The sequence below is a fragment of the Vanessa cardui genome, chromosome 8 (genome assembly GCF_905220365.1).
Source record: "Vanessa cardui chromosome 8, ilVanCard2.1, whole genome shotgun sequence".
Taxonomy (NCBI): Eukaryota; Metazoa; Arthropoda; class Insecta; order Lepidoptera; family Nymphalidae; genus Vanessa; species Vanessa cardui.
The window spans coordinates 14,707,368-14,721,926 of record NC_061130.1 but is presented as its reverse complement, the minus strand read 5'-3'; the positions used below and the strand labels follow the sequence as shown (position 1 = coordinate 14,721,926).

Below are 14,559 nucleotides of genomic sequence, written 5' to 3'. Positions count from 1 at the left end.
CTATTATCATAAATCTCGTATTATACTCGATGTAAAGAATTATTAAACTTTGTTAAATAAAACTCAGTCTGTGGACACTAAACTATATTAATATTATAAACTCTTTCTGTCTGTCTGTCCCTCTTTCACGAGCAAACCGCTGAAGCGAAATTGAGGGAATTTGGTATGAATCAAACTTGAACTCTAAGAAGGGACATAGGCTACTTTTTTGCCTGACACATGTCAATCAACTCTCTAAAACTCGAGGGAAACCGCGGGCGTTTACTAGTATAATTATAAAGAGGTAATTTTTCAATGCGGCTTAGACGCTTTGACGGTCTATAAGAACATATAGACATAATCATATTATCCGTCGTTAAAGCACTTCTTGCTACCTATTCACGTGCATATCATAACTTATCGTACACATATTACACAACGTTATGAGAAAACTCCATACATATCGTTATTGTTCATTCTATGCATGGGAATCGATCCCACGGCCTCGCGGTGCTTTAGTTAAAACATTCATAACAATAGAATGTTTTGTTTCACGTATTGCGCCATTTCAGTGCACTATATTAAGATTTGACATTGAATACTATGTCTTATTATTTTACTTTAGATTTTATTAATGACTAACTAAAGTCATATTGCATTTTGATGCAAATTTTTAACAGTGTGGAATATGTTCCGAACCTTCTCCTCAAAGGGAGAGGAGGCTTTAGCCCAGCAGTGGGAAATTTACAGGCTGTTGTTGTTGCCTATTTTTAGTATTGAATAATCCCATACGAATTGGAGCAAAACGTTTTGTGGGGTCAAATGTCATAATGGTAGAGCTTATGCTGCAGCATCAGCTAACGATTAGTTACAACAAGGTTTATAGTAAAAAACTTTATGAAGGGGTGCTAAAATTGTTTTAATATAAAATTGTATCGAGATCTAGACTAGTTGTCACCCGCGGTTTTTCTCGTGAATGGAAGCTGATAGTCAAGAGATTGGTAAAGTCTAGGTAGTCTTGCTTTTTATTCAAAAAAACAAACTTGAACACAAAGCAAAGATGCATGAATCATTTCCACTTTGTGGAACCATCTTTCGCCGGCAGGTTTTTCCGAACCGATACGACATGGGAACCTTCAAGAAAAGAGCGTACTCCTTTCTTAAAGGCCGGCAACGCACCTGCAAGCCCCCTGGTGTTGTACATGAGCCTACTGCTCGTTTGCCACCTAAGTCATTAAAAAAATGCTTCGTGTTCAAGTTGGTTCGGCCGTAGAAACGTAACATATAAGTAGTATAATATGATTATAGATTACAAAGATCTAGGTACAAATCAATGATAGTTAAATTTATCCCTGAGTGTTTTAATTAGAGCGTTCCTCCAAGGCCAAGATGTATGTATTATATGTTAGATATTTTAAAATCTTTAGTAGCGAATTTTGTTGAATAAACATAAATTAAAGAATGTTACAATTAAATTTGACTCATTAAAAATTTACTTTTTATAAATATAGGTTTATATATGAAATATAGGTTTATATATGTTTATATAGGAAATATATATCGTTTTTCCTATTTAAGTGGCTGTAACAGTCAGTAAAAGCGAAACATAATTTAAAAATTCGTTTAATTAAAAATACACTACATATTTACAAAATGTAATCGATTATTCGAACTAGTACGATCCGAATGTGATATCGTGAAGGGGCGCGGCTCCTCCCTGTGGGAGAGCGTACTCCTTAAGGAGCTGATCTAACATCGAAAACGGTTGACTCCTCTGGTTCGATTGGTAACGCGGCTGCGATTGAGGAGCTGAGTTGAAGTCCTGGTTGAAATCCACTTGTGTGTGCTTGGGGGAGAACTGCTGCGGCTGAGGCGCGGGTCGGAAGTCCTGTTTGGGCCTGTACTGCTGCTGTCTGGGCTGGCTCGGCTCAGGGTTGAAGAAGTTGTCTTCAGCTGGTACTGGTGCCGCTCCCGGGAAGAACGCCGGCTAAATTATTTTACATGAGTTAGTATTAAAATAAAGAAATAAAGTTATTTATTTACAGTGTTTTTAGACCTACAGGAATTAAAATAAACTCTAATGAAATTATTGAATTATAAATCTTTAATTTGTCGATTTGAATTAACTTTTTTTGATTGATTTGCAGAGTATTTTATTTGATTTTTTAAAGAATAATATCCTCATTTATATTCTTATAGCTTGTGCTAGAAGTGGCAACCCCATGAGTTAGGATCAAACATTTAGCTAGACAACCCATAATCCATGGCGATATGGACACTTAAACTATACAAGAAAATACAACTATTGGTGTGTTTTAGTTCAATTGTAAATTCGTTAAAGTTTCACAGACTAGTAGCATAAATATGGGGAAAAAGCTGATCTTAGCGTAAAAACGTGCGGTACCTTAGGAGGTGTGGGAGACTGTTGTGGGGCAGGTCTGTACTGTTGCTGAGGCTGTGGGGCAGGTCTGTACTGCTGTTGCTGTTGTGGGGCAGATCTGTACTGTTCCTGAGGTTGTGGGGCAGGTCTGTACTGTTCTTGTGGTTGTGGGGCAGGTCTGTATTGCTGTTGAGGGGGTGCGCGGTAGGCGGGTTGCGGGGCGGGACGGGGTGCAGGCCGGGGTGCGGGGCGCGGGGTGGGCGCCGGCGCGGAATCTTCGTAGTCGTAGTCAACTGATTGTTCGCGGTACTGAGAACGTCCGTTCTAAAAATAATTTTAATTTTGTTTTTGTATATAATAGACACTTAACACGTAATTATAATTAGTACGTAAGTAAAAGTAGTTTAAATTAAATACAATGTAAATATATAAAAGCTTTAGTCTTTTTAATATTATATAATAAGATTATTGAGTATTTAATTGCAAAATAAAAACAAAAATTAATACTAATTCCATGCACATTTTTGCGAATAATATCTTGTTCGAGTATAATGTAAAATATGTGGTCAAATAATTAAAGAAAATACCCGGTACTAAAAAAATCTTTACACACGTAATGAGATTAATTTAAATGAATTATTGTATATCTTTTGTAAACGTATTTTCTTGTATATTAATTCACTCGCGAAAGCGCGCCCCTCATCGTAAATAATTATTATTAGGGTGCATCAGTGTGAGTAACGCACGTGCTCACAAAATATCTTAGTGTGCGTGAGACGATTTAAGCGTACAGACAGCAAAAAAAATGGAATTAAATTATATTTATCACGATTATTTTATTAAAAACTATTAATTTTACGTAATTGGTTCGTTGGTGACTTTGTAACTATTGAGTTGTACTAGTGCTAATTCTCTTGATTCAATACCGATTTTTGAAATATAAAAAGTTTAATTTAAAATTTAAAAAAGTGAACCGTTTTTAAAGGTGATCATAATGTGCCAGTATTGCCAAGTACCTATCCTTGAGAATATTGCATTATATACTTTAGCACCTTTCAATACTTCAACGAAGAAATATTCTTGGAAATTCTTTGATTCATCACATTCATTAATGATAAATTGTTAAAGAATGTTTTAAACTAACCTGTCCTTTGCCTGGTCTTAGACCTTCGTCACGAGTAGACTCATCAACGAGAGTGGGTGGTGCGACGGTGATGCCCTCGCCTGCAGGCTGGAAACCGTATTTGTTGGCTCCGTATTCGATGACGCGGACCTGGAAAAATATATTATACATATACATATATCTTTTGTTTTGGATTTTTTATCGCTGATGTATTCAACTTAATTCGAATATTACTAATTCCAATTTTAAATATTTTTGTCTTATGTAGTATCTCCTCAATATTTTTAATAGACTATCAATAATAAGTATTTTATTGATCATCTATGCATTATTGTTTATTGTAAATTTACTTTTTTGAATGTAAGGAAATTTGGAATATATTAACAACAAAAATTAAAGATCTTTCCAGGCAACTCGTAACAAATTTCTATACTCCAAATGTAGGTAAATAATTTAAATATATTAATAGAAAAAAGAAAGAAAACTGACCTTTCCCGTGTCATCTTTGTAACCGTATTTCCCCTTGACTTCTCCGCTCGGCGACTTGGTCTCAATTTTGAAGGAACCATCGGCGGCTTCATATCCATACGTGTAGGAGCCGTCTTCGTTGTGCCTGGAATTAGAAACGATTCGTCAGTTTACTGTGAGGTTGGTCGTACTGGGTTGAATTCCTTCTCAAAGGAAAAGAGTTTTGGGGTCTGCCATCAAAAATCTCTAAAGACATAAGGAACTGGCAATGTTACACTGTTATGAATTTTTTTTTATATGAGACAACATCACATACATTACTCTGATTCCAATGTAAGTAGCTGAAGCATTTGTGTTATGGAAATCAGACGATGACATCACGACGGTACCACAAATACCGAGACCCAAGACAACATAGAAAACTAATGGTAATCTACATCGACTCGGCCGGAAATCGAACCCGGGACCTCAGAGTGGCGTACACATGTACACAAACCGGTGTACACACCACTCGACCATGGAGGTCGTCAACGAAACAGGTGTAACGCTTTTATGTTGAATAAAGTTTTTTTACTTTGACTTCCGTGTGCGTTCGTCAACTTTGTCTTACATCTGATATGTCTATTTGGATATTCTATTGAATTATGAGAGTCAAGTGATATAGAGTACACTCATCTTTACTTAGACCCATTTATACTTTATAACGGTACCGGCGACGCAGGTATTACCGATGCAGCTCGAAAATCGTACCAAAACGTAGCAGTGATACATTTATTTGTAATTATGAAATCTTTTGGGGTAAAGAATGACATAACATAAAAAGCCGTAATAAATAAGAGGTTACGGGTGAATTTAAGTCGATGGTTACAGTTAAAATATAAAGAACGAAAAAAAGTACTGATTTTTATGTTCATATATCAAAACTCAATTTAATTACAATTCAAATTGTAAGCTTGAGATTTTTTTTGGATAAATCTTTAAAGATATATTTTACAATTTAAAAAAGTATTTACCACAAACTTGAACAAAAATAGAAAAAAAAATCATCCACAATTCATTTAGACACCAATAATGGATAGTAATAAATTATTTGTTTCACTGGTAATAGGAGGGTTCGTTCGTTTTTTGCCCAGAGGATCGGGATTGCGATTCAACGGGGAAATGCTGCTAGCATTCTTGACACCATTGCACGCGGTCAAGATTTATACACTAACTAGTTTTAGTGCATATTTGTATATATTTAAGCATTTAATGTTAATAATAATTATGTTAATAAATATTACATTAGTTACCTGTTAATTTGTTTAAGTATAGGCACAGGCGTAGAGGCGACTTTTGGCTCCGAGGCGATGTACCGCGGCGCACGCTCTTCCGCGTACTGAGCGTGTGCGCAAGCGCATACTGCAAGGATAGCCTGGAAAACAACAAGTTCACTTATATTCAACTTATACTGTTTAATTACGTTCCGTGATTATTAATCTGGAATGTAATGTATTTGTAACTACTTAGTTATAGTCTATAGAAAAGTCTGAAAATAGTTTTTCCGGTGTTTTATTTTAGAAAGGATTGAGTCGATTAAATGTTTAATTATAAATATTTAAAATAGAGTTTTGGTGGACCGCGATTGGTATCTAGAATATGTTTAAATATAGTATTACAAAATAAATGTGATTTTTTGTACTCTATTTAATACAAATAATTGTGGTCATACTCTATTAAATAAAAAAATGTTGAAATATAATTACTTATATAAAATTTTGGCATCGTAACGATCTACATACGTTATGTACATTCGAAAATATTTTACTCGAAGGCACGAGAAGATATTATTTTATCTCGTGCCGTATCTAGCGTGCTCTTATCACTGCCGTACTTAGTTAATTAATTTATTCGTCTTTTGTTTAATTTAAGTCAAAATATAAGTATGAGTTTCATTCATTTTACTATTCATAGATTAGAATATGTAAGTTACGATATGTTTTGTGCCAAAGTTGGAAAGGATATTATTGCTCTTGTATATTCTCATTGCCTCACGCACCCTTTAACCGGAACACAATAATACTGCCTGAAAAGTTGGCTTATTAAGGGTTAATAAACTAATGAAATCTTCGTTATATTATTAATAGTCATTATTATTAACAAAATGTATCAGCGAAGCCTGTCGCCAATATCGCTATGAGTTAATTATACAAACTTTCGTTTCCGCAGTTTTGCTCAACAGAATCTACGAATAGCGTATTTCTTAAGGTTGGGAAACATTTACACGCACAATGAACACAACTTCGCCACAGAAACAGTCTATTACTTTATATTTGCTTGTATAAATATCGTGAAAATGTTACCTGCTAAAATATTTAGTCCGATTGCCAAGCGACCTTGGTCCGCTGTTACGAATAAAAAATGTACTTAGAAAAATTGCTATTGGCACGCGTTCAAAAGCTGGCGCAACACTTTTATAGATATATTTTTTAAGTAAATTAAAATAAACGTTTTATAACGGGAAAATTATGTAACTGAGAAAAAATATGTAAATAATTTATTATTTAATAAATGAAATCTGAAATAATTAAAAATCAAAATACATAAGAAAAATACACGTGCAATCTTTCCTTTATTTATAATTATTTATTAAATATTGACGCTGATTAAATATCTGAAATATAATATTGACACATATTTTAATTTATTTATAAATTATGACAATTTCTACACCATAATGGGTAATTACATAATATTTTCTCCTCATGTAAAAAAAACATGTACAATTTACAATTGTACATGTTTTTAAACCCTATCAAATATGTCATGCATAGATGATTAATTAACTATTTATTAATCAAATATTATAAGTAGCTTAAGGCAAATTATTTAAAAAATATTCCAAATAGTATAATCAAAATAAACTTTACAAATCCTATACATTATCATAAAATTGGCCTTATAACCATCAATTGCCAAGGCTATGAAGTTGTTAGGTTTAAAATAACCTTAAATCACAGCGTTTGCTTAAGTTTATTTTTTAAATTATACATATTTAATTTTTGGCCTGTATATAATATTAATATTTACAGACAAATCACACATAAACACAAAATGATATATAAATTTATTTATACGGTATCTCGTATGACTGATTAAATCTGTTTTTTATATTTTATCTACAAAATGAATAAAAAAATAATGAATTAAAATAATTAATTGGACTATATTTATTGGTGGGAAAATTATGATCATTACTTGTCCACCATGACATTGTAACCACTTAATTTTATATGTGGATAAATATAATACAAACTACGTGTATATATGTTGCTATTACATATACATATTTTTTTAAATGTTATAATGGTAACCTAACATATCCTGGTTAAGATTATTAAAACCCGGAAGTTTTTAACAAAACCCAACCCAAGTTTTTTTTTTTTTAAAGTAATACCTATACCCAATAACAAAGCTCTTTGTCTGTGATATAATTTGTAAAATAATTTATACAAAGGGCGTCGAATCGGAAAGTAGTCTCGTTAGAGGCCACGGTTCACCGGCCTGTCACCGGTGACCACGAAAGTGCGCCAAACGGGATATGACTGATAACTTGACGTTTCAACTTTTTAATAATACGTCGAATGTCAGGTCACGATTCCTTAAACGGAGCCAAAACTGTGAGACAAATTTAATTAAAAAAGAAATACTTATTGTATGTATTTCTATGTAACTAAAGTATATAGGTTATCTTTAATCTGTTATAATAAATAAATATGAGACATCACATACATTACTCTGATCCCAATGTAAGTAGCTAAAGCACTTGTGTTATGCAAAATCAGAAGTAACGACGCTACCACAAACAACAAGACCCAAGACAACATAGAAAACTAATGATAATCTACATCGACTCAGCCGGGAATCGAACCCAGGACCACAAAAGTCGTCACGATGTTATATCGATGTGATTTAGCACAAATCTTTTGTAGAGCTCCGAAAGTGCCCTGTAATCACCGTAAGGCTTTTTTTGTCGATAAACAAAAAATATTAATAAACTAAAAACAAACCTCATTAAAATATCAATTTGATATACATATTTATGAATATAACCTATTAATTAATTGAATGACGTATGATATATCAAATAGACTTTCCCATCATAGTGCATATTTGATGGAGACCCTACAATTCCTAGAGTATCTAATTACCGGTAGTGCAGGGCGGTGTGGAATTACAACTGGATCCAGATGTAATCCACCTACCTTAATATTACGCCTTCAGTACTTAGTGCATTCCTTAGATATAACTTGAGCTGAGATGGCCCAGTGGTTAGAACGCGTGCATGTTAACCGATGATTGCGGGTTCAAACCCAGCAACCCTATATATATGTGTGCTTAATTTGTGTTTATAATTCATCTCGTGCTCAGCGGTGAAGGAAAACATCGTGAGAAAACCTGCATGTGTCTAATTTCATCGAAATTCTGCCACATGTACATTCCACCAACCCGCATTGGAACAGCGTGGTGGATGTTCCAAACTCTCTCCTTAATGGAAGAGGAGGCCTTGTCCCAGCAGTGGGAAATTAACGGGCTGTTACTTTACTTTTTTTAGATATAACATAACTTCAAATTCAACAGTCATGGTAATACCACTTACTCAAAGCACCATCAACCTTGAGTACTAAGATGTTATGCATTTGATTGCACCGCCTCAATCACCCTTCAAATCGCAACTCAGTTATACTAAGTGCCGTTTGACGGTAAAATAGATGAGGAGTAGGGTACCCAACCCATCTTTCACAAAATATGAACATGATTGATCAGCCACATTAAAAAGTATGGTATATTACATACTATGTCAGTGTCGATTTTGCTGAATTTCTAAAGCTAAACTAATATTGCTATCCCTTTTTTTATTTATAAAAATAATAGCAAGACGTTAAATTTTGTTAAAGTAGGTATTATAAGATGCGATTTAGATTACAAATTACTAGCTATACCAGCGGCTCTACCCACATATTTAGTCGCTTTCTTACAGTACCTATAGGAAATGTTGTCTTAGATTTTCGCGATTATTACACATTGAAATGTAACTAGTTTTAACGGATTTAAATCGCGTATATTAATTATTTTTAACATCCCGACGTTTCGAGCACTTTACAGCGTTCGTGGTCACGGGTAGTCTACCTGTAACCAAATCCGTTTAAACTACCTATAGGGACTTTCCCGGGACTCAAACTTCATACCAAATTTCACCTAAATGGGTTACACATGAATTAATAGAAGCATCATAGTTAGTACGCTATTGATAACGATATTACATACAATATGTATGTTAAGATTGAACATTTATATTTATTTAAAGAATTGTATTTAACAATTAGACCATGTATTTTTTAAATGTTGAAAAAGAGTGAGTAATGAGTTTCTCGCCTGTTCTTCTCGGTAGAATCTACTTTCCGAACCGGTGGTAGCTTCACTTAATATAGTTGTTAAATGACTATTCAAAAGTGCTTGTAAAAGCCTACTTGAATAAAGTTTATTTTGATTTTTTGATTTTTAAACAGTTCAATTAAACAACATAACATCTAAGATGTCCATTATTGACTTAATGCTTTAAGCTGTTAGCGTTCCTATTTTAATAACAATAAAGACTATATTGCTGTTCCTATTTATAATTATATTGTTTTTCTATTTGAATATGCCTTAAGCTTTTGAAGTAATATACAGCTTGTCTTTCGACAAATACCTTCCTCTAAAGATTTCCATTCTTTCTTGTATTTTCCTTTGAGTCTAGCGTACTTAGCAGAGTACTTAATTATCATTAAATTCAAATTTTATACAAGTATACCTTACTATACCTCTTATTTGTTAAGATCATTCTAAATTCAAAACTATCGACGTTTGATTTCATCGAAATCATTCAAACACTTATTCATGAGTCGTACACAAAAAAGGTAATATACGAAATTAATTTTATATCCAAATTCATTTCATATCCGTAATATAAAGTACAAACAGTTGCTAACCGAAGTCAAGGATATCATGAATAATGTGAAGTTATCTGCATTGCAACTGACGGTTCTATTCTACGACGGTTAAATTCTACTAATTCCTCATCTCAATCGTACATAGGGGTTAATTCTACTATAAAAATACTAAAAAAATTAAAGTAGTAAAGTAACAGCCTGTAAATTTCCCACTGCTGGGCTAAGGCCTCCCCTCCCATTAAGGAGAGGGTTTGGATCGGATTTCACCACGCTGTTCCAATGCACATGTGGCAGAATTTCAATGAAATTAGACACATGCAGGTTTCACTGGACCATCTTAGCTAACAAATCTTTATACATTAAAAAGAGATTGAACAGAGCAGTTTAGTTTTATAATTGGTTCGTACAAATTTAATATGTTTCAATCAGTTGGGTGTAGTACTGTACTCCTTGTTAGGTTATAAAATAATCTTTAATAAGGAGTAACGGTCCCTTATATGAGTGTTTCTTAATAATTTTGTACAAATATATAACATCGGTTACAATACGATCCCGATTGTAATCCGATCCGGACCGGACCGCAACTGGATCGTTGAGTAAATAATAGGACGACTAAACGTCGAAAGGCAATGTTTCGATTGTGACAAACTGTCTGTTTGTTAGTGGAATTAGGGCTCAATATTTCCTTGACAGGCTCTATCTATATGTGATAATACTAGCTGTTCCACACGGATTCACCCACGTCCAATGTTATTACTCCGACCCAGTGAGTAACATGACTTTGTACAAATTTCTCCAGTACGAAGTGTGGACGAAACGCCAGTAATATTAATATAGTTAAATGATTAATTACAAACAACATTAAAAAAATATCACAATATTGAAAAACATGTAAATGAAAAACCTACCTACACGTAGGCGTACGTCCTTTTTATAACATTAATTTACTTTCACAAACCTATTTCACCTTTATTTATTTCAAGCCGTATTCGTATGACATACTTCAGGTTATAATAAAAAAAAATTGAACCGTTATTAAATAAAATTTTAACGAAATTCGGTCATATTTTTTTATTAGCATTTCAGTTTGATAAAGGCGTCAGTACTTTCTGCCAGTAACGCACTATTTATTTCAGTTGTGCCATCGTAGTATATCCGAAACTAATGGTTAATATCATTCACGCAACTGACGGACACTTGAGTTACGTACGTTGTGTAGGGTTGCCAGTTCTAAAAATATATATTTATATACATATTTTAATAATAAATTTTATCTAATCAATTAATTATGTTGATAACTATTACGTATAATCTAGTTCAAATAATTATGGCCAATTATAATATAATTATATTATAGTATGTAGGAAGTCAAATATCTTTAGTAGTTATAAATTTAGAGTTAAAACCATACCATATTATTATGTACAAATTCCGACTTAGAAAAATAATAGCTAGAAAATTTAATGTAAATTATTTTTTATGACAAAATTGTAGAATGAAAATTGTCAAATCTTCGATATATATTCTAAAAAAAAAATATCTGTGATAGGTGTACTTCTTTAAACCATTCAAGTGAGGATTCAACTCTGTTCCTTGGCACAAGCCTGGAATGTGCTATCGCACATACTATTAAAATTCTTCATTGATTATTCATTTGCATGTAATAGCGATTTTTTTTTAATTTATTTAATAAACCCGTCACTTTTATGAAGGCATGCGACAATGAGACCTCGAAATACCTGGCAATTGGCTACCCTATACATAACTCAAGCTACACACCTGCCTTTGTTAAAAAATGGACCGTATGTAATCACAATAAGGTAGATAATGTGTTAACAAACGAAGTGGCTATTCTGAAACTTTTTATCGTTATGGAAAAGTATATTGAATGAATTATGTACACAAGATCACCTTGTATTGGAATTTTTAATTATTTTGTCATGTCTTATAGTTTTAAAAGGCAAATGGATATATATTTTTTGTTTTAATATCTTTATATAATGTTCAATTATATATAATAACAAGGTCGTGTTTGAAATGTCACAATTTATATATTATTGCAAAAAATTACTATATTTGGTAATTATAGAAAGATAACGCCTCTTGATAGATTTCTATCTCTGAATTTGTGTATATCAAGGAAATATGGCCGAATCAGTCCTTATGAAACTCTTGGATTATATTTGTTTGAAAAACTATTTTATTAGGAAAGTTACACAAAGGTTTTGTGTTGAAAACTATAGTTCAATAGTCCGAACTATACCCAATTACAATGAATAGGGCAGTATGTACATATGTAGAGCTGTTAATTAAATTTAAGTGAATTATTAAAACGCGATTAAAATTAGATTTGATCATCGACCACTAAAGAAAACCAAAATTTAAAATATTTCAGATGCAATGAATACTATTCATATATTGCTTCAAGAATTTATAATGAAGTTAATCTACACCAGGTTTAATGAAAATAATTGTCAGTTTCTGTATACTAAACACAATAAACGGTAAATATGAAACTTATTTTTGTACTCAACTTCTTTACGATATGTAATGCAAGATTGATTTGTAACGTTTACAGTCATGTAACGTTTCAACATGACACATTTATTACACAAATTCTTCTTTCCACATATATGAACTTTTTATAGTTTTCAGTGTATGTAAATCTTGACAATTTTTGCTTTAATATGAGTTATTTTAACGTCAAATATTTTTATTATTTACTTATAGCAATGCGTCGTAATGAAACAATTTATTTGCAAGCTTCATATAAAGCTATAACGTTGCAAGTCATTCACGATTTCTAAAAAAACCGATTACGTATATAAAAAAATAAATCACTACAATTTTACGCATTGTTTGAAATTCGTCGTGGATTTTTTGTCCATTCAGACAAAAAATAAAGAATAATAATCAATTAATATAAAATATTTGAACAAATCAATTATAATTTTTGAAACAGATAATCAAACATTGATATAAGTTTTTAGTTAAACTATTACGTGAAAGAAATATTCGCATACAAATGTACGTTCAATTACGCTTTTCAATAAATCAGTTATGCCTTTAAAAGAAAATACTACGGAACCCAATACATAAATTCTCTTCTAACACTTGGCCCTATATATAGTAATATTGTTGCACAATTTGAAACACTATCGTTACACTTTCATTATCACAAACAGTGAACCTAATTCACTATCACTTAGATGCTATCACTAATGGGTTAATGAGAAATTCACTTTTACACGGATACACTTACACAATTTATATGTCAAGGAGTTTCAATCAAAGTTAAAAAAAAAAGTCTAAGCTATTTAATTTGTGATGTTGACATATATTATTTTATGTCCAAAAAAGATTTAAAACAAATTATTGTAAGGAATTATTAGCAAAAAATAAATATATAACAATAATAATACAATTGTGTTTAAATAATATTTTTTATATTACTAATATGTTTATTAAATTATTATTGTATATTTTTAAAACCAATAAATCCTTTTTTGATTATCTTCCTTTCCCTTAAAATTAAAAAAAAAAATTAAAATAAAAATCAAATTTAGAACAATAAAACGTACCAATCTCACTAACGCCGTCATGTCGTCAAGTCGGAGGCGCGGTGCGCGCGCTGGCCCCTTATATACCTTTCGTGCGGACCTTTCACTGATTTTAGTTTATTTATTATCGAACAGGGGATGCAATAATCCCTTGCGCCCCGAGAATTCAACCCATATTAATTAATTACAGCAACTTTTCTAAATTTACGGACAATTGACTGATTAATTATAATTCACATCTTCTTGAAAGACAGCTCCACTAATGAGAAAATTTGACACTAAATTAAATGAAAGTATGTATAAGAAGGTATTTTTTTTTATTTTATATATAATTCTACAAATATCTAATAAAAGTCAGAGTCGTTATGATATTTATGTAATAATAGTCTTGTTATTTATATAAATTAAATGTAGTATTGCTTAATACAGCTTAATAAGCTATTATTTTTTTCGTAAAAAGTAACGGATAACAAATTGTTATTGTGGGCTATCCCTAAGAAATAGGCATGTACCGTCGACATCTTTTGATATATCTTGAGGGTTCTGTTATTATTTGCAATGTCAACGATCAAATATGTTTATATAGGACATCACATTAGAAACCTCTAAAAGTATCAGTGTTTATCTGCTACATTATACATGTACTAGCGACCCGCCCCGGGTGCAATGTTTATACTAAATATATGTATTACATAATTTGTTGTTAACGACATCACATTAGAAACTTTTAATTATCTGTGTTTCTTTACTATATTGTCCATGTACTGTATACAAAAACCTTCCTCTCGAATCAATCTATCTATTTAATAAACGCATCAAAATCCATTGCGCTGTTTTAAAATTTAAGCATACATAGGGATACAGGGACAGAGAAAGCGACTTTGCTTTATACTGTGTAGTGATTATACATTTAAAATTTACTCGTATAATAACTCTATTTATTAATAAAAATGCGTAATTTTAAAGATCTAAGCATACACAGGGACAGACAGACAGCGGGTAGCGACCTTGTTTTATACTAAAATAAGTGTGTTCTTGTAAGCAAAAATTGATGAGTTCAATTCTAGTACATACTGA

General features: G+C 32.0%; 1 protein-coding gene across 1 annotated transcript; it reads right to left on the bottom strand.

Annotated features, from left to right (window-relative positions):
* Nucleotides 1–1,586: 1,586 nt before the first annotated feature.
* LOC124532143 (skin secretory protein xP2-like) lies at nucleotides 1,587–13,571 on the bottom strand. Its single transcript, XM_047106857.1, has 6 exons — nucleotides 13,504–13,571; nucleotides 5,243–5,364; nucleotides 3,972–4,095; nucleotides 3,504–3,632; nucleotides 2,384–2,683; nucleotides 1,587–1,966 (listed from the first exon to the last, which is right to left on the bottom strand). Exons 1-6 carry the CDS (start codon nucleotides 13,522–13,524, stop codon nucleotides 1,652–1,654), a joined length of 1,011 nt encoding a protein of 336 aa, XP_046962813.1. The 5' UTR covers nucleotides 13,525–13,571; the 3' UTR covers nucleotides 1,587–1,651.
* Nucleotides 13,572–14,559: the final 988 nt, after the last annotated feature.

What these genes read in the sequence shown, in the direction of transcription:
- LOC124532143 (XM_047106857.1), bottom strand. Translation starts at nt 13,524, where the DNA reads ATGACGGCGTTAGTGAGATTG. An exon ending in TGACGGCGTTAGTGAGATTG is followed by an intron (nt 5,365 to 13,503) that starts GTACGTTTTATT and finishes GTTGTTTTCCAG; the next exon opens with GCTATCCTTGCAGTATGCGC. An exon ending in TAAGACCAGGCAAAGGACAG is followed by an intron (nt 2,684 to 3,503) that starts GTTAGTTTAAAA and finishes AATTATTTTTAG; the next exon opens with AACGGACGTTCTCAGTACCG.